General features: G+C 41.3%; 1 protein-coding gene across 2 annotated transcripts in view; it reads left to right on the top strand.

The window, feature by feature from the left end:
• Positions 1 to 12,135, top strand: part of TBXAS1 (thromboxane A synthase 1) — a 150,263-nt gene that overhangs the window by 36,990 nt on the left and 101,138 nt on the right. For both annotated transcript variants that reach the window (XM_036246612.1, XM_036246611.1), the window contains exon 3: positions 783 to 835. In XM_036246612.1, the coding sequence (XP_036102505.1) occupies positions 783 to 835 (53 nt within the window). The remainder of the gene's footprint in view (positions 1 to 782; positions 836 to 12,135) is intronic.

Below are 12,135 nucleotides of genomic sequence, written 5' to 3' on the forward strand. Positions count from 1 at the left end.
CCCAACTCTCAACCCTCACCCACCCCTCGTCTATCTGCCCACAGTCTCATCTTCTCCTTTCCCCACGACACACACCTAGCTTTTCCCACTCCCCCACCTCCATCCCGACCCCTGTGCGGTTTCATGTAAACTTCATTCCCACAATGCAGTGGATCCAGCCATTTCTACCCCTTCACCCAGACCACCACTCTGTGTGTATCTGCACACACACCCCATCCCTCAACACGACTCCGTCCCTACAGCACGAGTCTAGCCTTTTCTGAGCCCCCACCCCCACGCCCCATATAAAACTGCTTTAACATCTTAGGTTCTGAATATGTTGATTTTAGTTAAAATTAAACTTGGATGACGATAATTTAGAATTTGTGATCATTTGGAGAGACCCAGCAGATGTTTACATATAGAGTGGCTGTGAAAAGAGGCTTTGCCAAAAATAATAATAATATAAACCAAATTGCAGAGGGGAATGTTAACATAGTTGAGAAAGCAAACAGTTTTCAAATATTTTAGCAGCAATTATACACAAATAGTTTAAGTACAGATGATCTTTTCTGCCCATTAAGGCAGAGCTGACGGAGACTTTTCCTTGGCAACATATATATATTTTTAAAAGCTGTTCGTTTATTCTAATACTCCAAACTACTTGAAAGCAATATCACTTCAATTCTTTTTATTGTTTATGTAATTGCATTCTTGCGGTTCCAGTCTTCTTTTCTGAATAAGTTTGAACACTTGACATTGTATTGAGTTGTATTCTTACTGTAGTGCTATGTTTTCTGCAGGGTTTCTGGGAAAGCCAAATGGAGCTCAGAAGGCTGTATGGACGTGTGTGTGGGTAAGAGAAACTCCATTCTTCTGCTATATTTTCTGATTTTTGCTTGGTGAACTGTTTGGAAACAATGACAAGATGGGAAATTGTGTGTCTATTTTGAGGATCCACAATAGGGAGTGTCCAGCAGAAGAGGCCCTTAGAAAAAACCTCAGGGTTGGCCAAGGGGACAACAGATAGCCTGAAACACCACCACTTCCTAGCCTTTAAGACCCTGAGCTGCTGGGTCAAGCCCTGGGTGCTTTCACCATCTCTCAGACAAAGGGTGCAGGAGGGTGTGCTGCAGTGGGACCCAGTGTATCTAATGTGCCTTGATAACCCGTGGCAGTCTGTCCCCATGGACTTAGCTGAACCCTACTTGGACCTGTTTTGTTCAACTCTATGGGTAAAATACACTGTCAGCTGCATAAGCATATCATCTACCATCCAATCCAGTACACTTTTGAAAGTGAAAGGGGGTGCTGTTAATAATCACCCCAGGCCCGACAGGTGTAGCTTAGTGGTTGAGCGTTGACCCATGCCCCAAGAGGTCGTTGGTTCGATTCCTGGCCAGGGCACGTGCCCAGGTTGTGGGTCCAGTCCCCAGTGGGGGGCAGGCAGGAGGTGGCCAATTGATGTTCTCTCTTGTTGATGTTTCTATTGCTCTCTCCCTCTCCTTTCTTTCTCTAAAAATCAATAAAGAAAAAAAAAATTTTTTTTAATCCCCCCCAGGACAGCAGTGAAAACTAAGTCTGTCCTGGATATACTGGGACATAGTTCTCAGCCAGGTAAAGTAATGTAGCCTTCCCTTTATTTTTTCCTGGATTTTCCCCTTTATGTTTCAGAGTATGCCCCCCCGCCCCGACTTTTTCAAAAAAATGAAATTCCAGAATCTGTGAACAAACCCACATTCAGAGCATTTTCCCTGTTCAAGATTTCACAGACTTGAATCAACTGATTCTGAACACGTAATTGTCTCTCCACACTGGGGTCCTAATCATTTCAGGCTGTTCTACACAGCTTATCCTTAGCCCCGGGGTGATTTGGGTAGCTTTTTTCTGGACCTGCAGGTCAGTGATAACTTCTCTGGTGCAGTCAAGCTCTGTGTGTTCCTAATGAACGTCTTGATGAGGTCCAGTGGTGTGTGAGCCCTTCAAGCATAGAATACGTGATACTTGGTCTCCCAGTGATGATTTCCAAAAGGGACTGACTTGTACCCTGTGTGGACACAGCCCTGCCAGGAGACCCCCTCATTTGGCCAAGTTCTGCTTAGCCAGTCTTTAATTTGCTGTATGACCCCATGAAAGTAATAAATTACAATGTTATACTAGATGCTCTCTATATGAGTTTGTTATTGCTGTATAACAAACTACTCTAAAATGAAGTAACTTAAACAACAAATTATTATTTTTATCATGTGTCTAAGGGTTGTCTTGAATTGACTGATCTAAGCCACCCTTGGCTGGGAAACTGAGCTGAGCATCCTAGTGCACCTGTAGGTCAGCTGGGGTGGTGGCTCATCCAGGTCAGGCTTAGGTGGGAAGCTCTGCACCACATGTTTCTCATCCTCCAGGGACCAGCAGGCAGGCCAGGGCAGGCTCTTCTCATGGTGAAGGCCAAGGTTCAAGAGAGCAAACCCAACAGCTCAAGACCATTTCGAGTGTCTGCTGTATCATGTCTGCTAACATCTTATTGGCCAAACCAAGTTATATGGCCAAACGCAAAGTCAGGGTAGAAAGTCATGTAGCCAAGCATGACATTGATGGAGCAGGGAGGTGTAGTCCTCTGATGGCAGGACAGGAAGATGGTGCATATCTTCTGGTGATAAGCAACTCTACCTCACACTCTAAGGTTCCTTTCAGCTTGATCTCTCTTTTCTTTCCACTTCTTTTTCTTTTTTATTATTTTGTGTGTGTATAGCTTCTTGCGTTCAGCATGATACACAATAAAGGCTCAAGGGGTTGAACTGTTTACCTTTCTCTTTCTCTTGTGCTGTTCTATTGCTCTGTAAAAGTTCTCATTCCATCTTTCTGTTTCCAATAGTCTCCTTCTGCAGTTGACTTGATGTCTCATATATTTCTGAGGCATAGCACTGACTCAGAATGACAGTAGCTTCCCCAGAATTAGAAAAAGGCCTCCCTGCATTTGAATTCTAGGAACACTTCTCTGAGTACTTCTTGTACATTAAAATCTCAGATGAAGAATTTAAAGGGCACTGTAATAACTGGTGGGTGGTGGTGGTGGTGGTGGTGGTGGTGGTGGTGTGTGTGTGTGCACGCACAGAAGAGAGAGAATGAAAGTTAAGACAATTGGTTTCCTTGACAACAGGATGTCCAATCAACTTTCCCCAACTTTAACTAAGTTAACATAATTTATCCTTTTCATTTCAAGAAAACTTAAATCAAAAAGAATGATTCCAAATGAGGTTATAGAGATAAAAATTGCAGTAGCATCTCAAATCTTTGTTTCCAGTTCTGGTGAAAAGGGGAAAGAGAGAGAGAGTGAGAAAGGTGATGGCATAATTTCTACCTACACAGCTTTTTCTGCTCTTTAGGAAAAAAAAAAAACATGAGCCATAAAATGCTGACTTCTTTTTAAACACACCCACTCCAGGACTTAGCGGCAGCATGGTGGTGGGGTGAAGTCTTGTTTGAGCTCTGTAGTCCAGATGACACTCAATATGCTCACCACAAAAGGGCTGACTACTTCTAGTCAAGATGGCAGCGTAGGTAAATGTGGACTCCCCTCCCCCCACAATCAGATCACAATTACAACTAAACTACAGAACAACCATCATTCAGAACCACCGAAATCTAGCTGAATTGAAGTCCTACAACTAGGTTAAAGAAGAAGCCACATCAAGACTGGTAGGAGGGACAGAGACACTGAACAGGCTGGCCCTACATCCACATGTGGCAGATAAATATTGGGAGGATTATCTGGGGGGGGGGGTGGAGGTAACCCTGAGGACTGAGGGATTCTAGCCCCAGACCAGATCCCCAAGCTCAGGGTTCCAGAGCCAGGAAGAAAAGTCTCCATAACTTCTGGCTGTAAAAATAACAATAACAACAACAACAAAAAAAACCAGTGGTGATTATGGCTGAGTGAAACAGAATTCTTCTGGAGTCCCAGGTAGTTCCTCTTAAAGGGTCCGTGCATGGACTTACTTGGATTCACTCTCTCTGAACTCCAGTTCTGGGGCACCAGCTTGAAAGGAACCAGGGACATACAAGGGGAAACTGAATTGTCTGGCAACAGAGCGACAGGTGGTGAGGGAGAGCAGCTTTCTGCTAGATAGAAATGCTGGCAGAGGCCATTGCTCCTTTGATGAACTCTCTCCCCCCACAGAGCTGACAGGCAGGCACCACCATATCTGAGTCTCCATCAACCTGGCTCACACTGTTCACCTTGCCTTGGTGATTCCCTGAGACCCCACTCCACCTAACTTGTGTGCCCACCCAAGCCAGTTCCAGTGGCTTTCCCATACAAATGTCCTCTCTTGCCTCATGCTTTGCTTTCCTAAAATTTCTCAAACAAGCAGCATCTGGCCTCTGCATACCTCATACCTCTTGCTAAGTGGCCCCAGCTATGGCACTATGGTAGCCAGCCTTGGTTCACAGTTTGGCCTCTCGTGGGCACCTTCAAACCTGAAACAAGTAGCAGCCATCTGCAGATCACTCTTTAGCTCGTGCCAGGTGGCCCCAGGCAGGACACAGACAGTGGCTGATTTTGCACCTCCTGGGAGGCCCCAGAGCCAGTGCACCCAGGAAAAGCTTCAACCATGACAGATTATAACCCTACCACCTCCATGAGTGACACACTCAAGGGGTGGACTCAGTGAATACCAAAGTCCACTGAAGCAAGTCCTGCTCCATGAGATTGACTTTTGCACAGCAGCTCCTCCACTGTAGTCACAGCTGGTTCTAAAGCCAGTCAGTCTGGGGATCAATTCCTCCAATAACACCAGAAGCAATCAAGACTCAACAACAACAGGATAGTGCACACAGCCCACACAGGGGTGCACCCTGAGTACCCAGCTTGGGTTACCATGGAGGCTACACCACTGGGCCTTACATGCCACTCTACCAAGTCCAGGAGACATTACATGGAAACAAACAGAGAAGCAGCCAAAATACAGAGACAAAGAAACAAGTCCCAAATGAAAGAACAGGAGAAATCTCCATAAAAAGAACTAAACAAAATCTACCAGAGTTCAAAACAATGATTATAAGGATGCTCAAGGAACTTAGTGAGAACTTCAAAAGTATGAGAAAGGACATAGAAACCATAAAAAATAACCAATCAGAAATGAAGGATACACTAACTGAAATGAAGAAAATTTACAGGGAATCAACCATAGAGTAGATGAAGCTGAGGATCAAATCAGTGATCTGGAATATAAGGAAGAAAAACACCCAACCAGAACAGCAAAAAGAAAAAAGAATCCAAAAAAATTAAGATAGTGTAAGAAACCACTGAGACAACTTCAAGCTTACCAACATTCACATCATGGGGGTGCCAGACAGAGGAAAAGGAGGCAAGAAATTGAAAACCTATTTGAAAATCTAATGACAGAAAACTTCCCTAACCTGGTGAAAAAATTAGACACACAAATCCAGAAAGTGCAGATAGTCCCAAACAAGATGAACCCACATCAAGGAGGAGGCCAAGGAGGCCCACATTTGACACATCATAATTAAAATGCCAAAGGTTAAAGACAAAGAGAATATTAAAAGCAGCAAGAGAAAAGCAGTTAGTTACCTACAAGGGAGCTCCCATAAGACTGTTAGATAATTGCTCAAAAGAAACTTTGCAGGCCAGAAGGTAATGGCAAGAAATATTCAAAATGATGAAAAGTGTCCTGGCTAGTTTGGCTCAGTGGTTGGAGTGTCGGCCTGTGGACCGGAGAGTCCCGAGTTCAGTTCTTGCTAAGGGCACGTGCCTTGGTTGCAGTTTGTCCCGGCCCCGGTTGGGGTCATGTGGGTGGCAGCCACTCGATGTGTCTCTCTCATGTCGATGTTTCTCTCTCTCTTCCTCCCTCTCTTCCTCCCACTCTATCTGAAGATAAATGCAAAAATGTCCTCAGGTGAGGATAAAATAAAATAAAAAAGTGATGAAAAGCAAGGACCTACAACCAAGATTACTCTACCCAGCAAAGCTATCATTTAGAATTGAAGGACAGATAATAAGATTCTTCCTAGACAAGAAAAAGCTAAAGGAGTTCATCACACCAAACCAGTATTATATAAAATGTTAAAAGGTAAGGGTCTTTTTTTAAGAAGAAGGGGAAAAAAGATTTTAAAAATATAAACAATAAAATGACAATATATACATATCTATCAACAACTGAATCTAAAAAAACACACAAAATAAATGAACAAGCAGAACAGAAACAGACTCAGATACAGAGAACGTTTTGATGGTTGCCAGATGTGAGGAGGGTTGGGAGGATGGGTAAAAAAGGTGAAGGGATTAAGAAGTACAAATTGGTTGTTATAAAATAGTCATGGGGATGTAAAGTACAGCATAGAAAATATAATCAATAATATTCTAATAACTATGTATAGTGTCAGATGGGTATGAGATTTATCAAGATGATCACTTAGTAAGTTATATAATGTCTAATCACTGGGGTGTACACCTGAAACTAATATAAGATTGTATGTCAACTGTAATTGAAAAATAAAAAAAAATGATTAAAAAATACAAAAAATCAAAAGGGCTAAACTACTCTATATTTAAGGTCCTTTCTAGCCCTAAAAACTATTTGTTACTGCTTAAATTTTAGCAAAATGGTCTTACTGATTGGGAATGTCAAGGATGGACTATGTGCAATGAAAGATCTATCCTTTAGGAAATGGCTTGGTTTAAATTATGTTAATTTTAGACTACTTTTTATCATTAGAATGTATTATTAATCCCAGATTCATCCTCTTGAAAACTGAAATAAGAGATCAATTCACCATTTGACAAGTGAAACCCCACACTGTTGCTTCCATATAGAGGTGCACTGTGTTTTTATTTTTTATTTCTTTTAATCCTCACCTGAGGATATTTTTCCATTTATCTTCAGATAGAGTTGGCGAGGGGGTGAGGGGAGAGCAAGAGAACAGATGTGAGAGAGACACATAGATTGGTTACCTCCCACACAACCCCGACTGGGGCTGGGGACCGAGCCACAACTGAGGTACGTGCCTTTGACTGGAAACAAACCCAAGACTCTGGTCCACAGGCTGACGCTCTAACCACTGAGCAAACTGGTCAGGGTTGCATTGTGTTTTTTTTTTATTTTTTATTTTTTTATCCTCACCCGAGGACACTATTCCATTTTTTGTTCAGATAGAGTGGGAGGGAGAGAGAGGGGGAGAGAGAGAGAAAGAAACATCAAAGTGAAAGGGACACATTCAGTGGTTGCCACCCGCATGACCAACCAGGGCCGGGGACTGAACTGCAACCGAGGTACATGCCCTTAGCGGGAACCGAACCAGGTCTCTCTAGACCCCAGGCCGATGCTCTAACTGCTCAGCCAAACCGGCCAGGGCTGCACTGTGTTTTTAGATGACAGGACATAACTGTGTATTGGGAGAAATGTGAACCTGAAAGCCAAATATGATGATTATTTATGCTTACTATCTGGCTGTCATCATAGCAACACAGAGTTTGGGTCCCCAAACTGGAAATCGGCTTCTTGCCCATTTTCCCTCTTACTTACTGCTATAAGGAAGATACTGTGGGGAAGCTTTCTGCCCAGAGAGACTGAGTTAGTATTTATTACCATTAGTATTTATTACCACCACCACCATTCCACCACCACCACCACTATTCCACCACCACCACCACCACCACTATCCCACCACCACCACCACCACCACTATCCCACCACCACCACCACCACCACCACTATCCCACCACCACCACCACCACCACCACCACCACCACCACCACCACCACTATCCCACCACCACCACTATCACCACTATCCCACCACCACCACGACCACTACACCCCCACCACCACTACCCCACCACCACCACCACTATCCCACCACCACCACCACTACCCCACCACCACCACCACTATCCCACCACCACCACTATCACCACTATCCCACCACCACCACGACCACTACACCCCCACCACTACCACTATCCTATCACCACCACGATTACTACCATCATCACCAACACCAACACCATCATCATAACCACCACAAGCATCAAAACCACCACCACCATTATCACTCCCAACACCACCACAAGTAAAGTGTCTTTATCAAATGTCTAATTATGTTGCCTGCTTCACCAGCATCTGTGAAAATAAAACTACACACATTGTCTCTGCCTTTTTTGAACTTGAGTGTAAAGTGGGCAGACTAGCATAAACACCTCTACTATTTTTACTCAAAATACTTGATTAGAACTCTTTTGAATTGCATAGCAGTACCCTTGGTGATATAATATGAATAAAATAAGGCTTTAATCACTTTAGATGACCTCCAGTCGACTAATGATGACTAGTTCCCTCCTTTAGTCTGAGAATTAGCCCTAAATTGGATTTATATTCCTTCCCAAGTCCTAAAAGACCAATATCAACATAGTCATCATACATTTGTGATTAAATATAAACAGGGTAGAGATTATGTCCTCTCCAATTAGTAACTGGCTTTGTAATCCAGGGAATGCCAGCCTTTATTAAACTATTACTATGAATTACTTATATTTTCAGAGCACCAAGTTCAGCTCATTTGTAATTTCTAAAGGCTCCATTCAAAGTCCCTTTCCTCTTTATCTCAAGTGTCTTTTAAGTAGTAGCTCAAGTTAGTCTTTTATCGAGCCTCACCCCCATTTCTTCTCACCCCACATCGCTTTAGCCTTGATTTCTAGTACAAATGTATCTCCCTTTGGTTGAATTTGACGTTCATTCTTCCTGGCGCCCATCACCGATGCCCCTCCATTAGATTAATGACATCTGATTCTTATATCCCTCCATCAAAGTAGATTTGTTAAATAATCTCACATACTTTCATGAGAACATTAAGTTGTAAGTAGGTAAACATGCACATGTACAAACAACTATACAGAAAAAAGTAAAACTGACTCCCACCTTGGACCCTTACGCTGCTCCTCAGATGCAACCTCTGTTTTCAATTTCTTAATACTCCACTGGATAGCATATGACAGATGCTGTCCTTTACCTTGCTTGGTTCATTCGTGATATTTGGGAAATTGTCTCATTTTATTTTATTTTATTTTATTTTTTTTATCATCCTCACCCGAGGACATTTTTCCATTCTTTGTTCAGATAGAATGGGAGGGAGAGAGAGGAACAGAGAGAGAGAGAAACATCGATGTGAAAGGGACACATCGAGTGGTCGCCACCCGCACAACCAACCAGGGCCGGGGACAAACTGCAACCGAGGTATATGCCCTTAGCGGGAACTGAACCCGGGTCTCTCCGGACCGCAGGCCGATGCTCTAACCGCTGAGCCAAACCGGCCAGGGCTATTTTAATACATTCATTCTTGTTCAGTGATATTCTGTGTTTTGTTTTGTTTTTTAAGAATTCCACTGTATAGATGTATCCTAATTTAAAAAACAAGTTCTCAATTGGTGAACACCTTTCACTTTTATAAAACAATACTGCAGTGACTATGGCTGTATATACATCATTGCTGTTTTGTGTCAGTATGTCTGTGGAATAATTCCTAGAAATAAAATTATTAGGTAAAATATTATCTATTTTGATAAATATTACTAAACTGCTCTCTTTATGGCTTATATCAATTTACACTCCCATATAGAAGTGTATGAGAGCACCCGGTTCTTTCTGGTCACAATTATAAATCTTAACCTTTTGATGGTGGTTTTAATTCTTTTATAATAAATATAATTTTTATATTTATTTATTTATTTTAAATTTATATTGTTTAAAGTATTACAGATGTCCCTCCCATTTTCCCCCATTGACACTCCCCCACCCCTTGCCTTCACTGCATTGTTGTCTGTCCATTGGTTGTGCACATATGCATATAAGTTCTTTGGTTTATCTATTCCTGCCCCTATACCCCTCTCCTCTGAGGTTTGTCAGTCTGTTTCCTTCTTCCATATCTCTGGATCCATTTTGTTCACCAATTTAACTTGTTCATTAGATTTCACAGATAGGTGAGATCATGTGATACTTGTCTTTCTCTAACTGGCTTATTTCGCTTAGTATAATACTCTCCAGGTCCCTCCGTGTCATCTCAAAGGATAAGAGATCTTTCTTTCTTTCAGCTGCACAGAATTCATTGTGTAAATGTACCACAACTTTTTTATTCACTCATCTACTGATGGACACTTGGGCTGTTTCCAGATCTTAGCTATTGTAAATAGTGATGCTATGAACATAGGGGTGCATATATTCTTTCTGACTAGACTACTAACTTACACTATACACAAGAATAAACTCAAAATGAATAAGAGACTTAAATGTAACTCATGAAACCATAAAAACCCTAGAAGAAAATGTAGGCAGAAAAATCTCAGACAACACATGTAGCAGAAATTTCACCAATACATTGCCAAGGGCAAGAGAAACAAAAGAAAAATTAATGGGTGGGACTACATCAAACTAAAAAGCTTCTGCACAGCAAAAGAAACCAGCATCAAAATGAAACGTGAACCCACTGTATGGGAGAACATATTTGCCAATGACACATCGGATAAGGGGTTAATTTCCAAAATATATAAAGTACTCATACAACTCAACAAAAGGAAGAAATAATCCAATTAAATGGGCAGAGAACCCGAATAGATACTTCTCCAAAGAGAACATACAAATGGCCAAGAGACATATGAAAAAATGTTCATCATTACTAATCATCAGAGAGATGCAAATTAAAATGACTATGAAGTATCACCTCACGCCTGTCATAACGCCTGCTATTAACAAATCATCAAACAAGTGTAGGTAGGATGTGGAGAAAAGGGGACTCTAGTACACTGCTGGTAGGAATGTAGATTAGTGCAGCCACTAAGAAAAACAATATGGTGTTTCCGCAAAAAATTAAAAATGGAACTGCCATTTGACCCAGTGATCCCACTTTTAGGAATATATTTATTTTCTTTTTTATCGAATGTATTGGGGAAACACTGGTAAATAAAATTATATAGGTTTCAGGGATAATTCTATAATAACATCATCTGTATATTGTATTGTATATTTATCACCCCAAGTCAAGTCTCCTTCCATCACCATTTATCCCCCTTATACCCTCTCCTACCTTCCCTCACCCCCCTTTTCCTCTGGTAATTACCATACTGTTGTCTGTCTATGAGTTGTGTGTGTGTATGTGTGTGTGCTTGCTTAATCCTTTTGCCCTTAACCCAGCCCCTCAACCTGCTCCCCTCTGACAGCTGTCGGTCTGTTCTCTGTATCTATGAGTTTGTTTCTGTTTGTTTGTTAGTTTATTTTGTTCATTAGATTCCACATAAAAGTGAAATCATATGGTATTTGTCTTTCTCTGACTGGCTTCTTTCACTTAGCGTAATACACTACAGTTCCACCCATGCTATAGCAAAAGGTAAGATTTCTTTCTTTTTTACAGCTACATGGTAGTCTACTTTGTAAATGTACCACAGTTATTTTATCCACTTACTAACTGACGGGCAGTTGGGCTGCTTCCAAATTTTGGTTATTATAAATAATGCTGCAATGAACATAGTGGTGTAGATATTATTTTGAATGAGTGTTTAGGGTTTCTTCAGTTATATTCCCAGAAATGGAATCGTTGGGTCATAAGGCAGTTCCATTTTTAATCTTTTGAGGAACTCCATACTGTTTTCCACTGTGGCTGCACTAATATGCATTCCCACCAACAGTAAATAAGGGTTCTCTTTTCTCCACAGTCTCGCCAACACTTGTTTGTTGATTTATTGATTATAGCCATTCTGACGAGTGTGAGATGATATCTCATTGAGGTTTTAATTTGCATTTCTCTGATTAGTGATGTTGAGCATCTTTTCATATGTCTCTTGGCCATTTGTATGTCATCTTTGGAGAAGTGTCTATTCAGGTCCTTTGCTCATTTTTTAATTGGATTGTTTGTGTGTGTTTTTTTGGTGTTGAGTTGTATAAGTTCTTTATAAATTTTGGATATCAACCCTTTATCAGATGTATCATTGGCAAATATGTTCTCCCATTCAGTAGATTTTTTTCTCATTTAGTTTATGGTTTTCTTTGTTATGCAAAAACTTTTTAGTTTGATGTAATCCCATTTGTTTATTTTTTCTTTTGCTTTACTTGCCCTAGAAGATATATAAGAAAAAAATATTGCTATGAGAAATGTC

The sequence above is a fragment of the Molossus molossus genome, unplaced genomic scaffold (assembly GCF_014108415.1).
Source record: "Molossus molossus isolate mMolMol1 unplaced genomic scaffold, mMolMol1.p scaffold_m16_p_7, whole genome shotgun sequence".
NCBI lineage: Eukaryota > Metazoa > Chordata > Mammalia > Chiroptera > Molossidae > Molossus > Molossus molossus.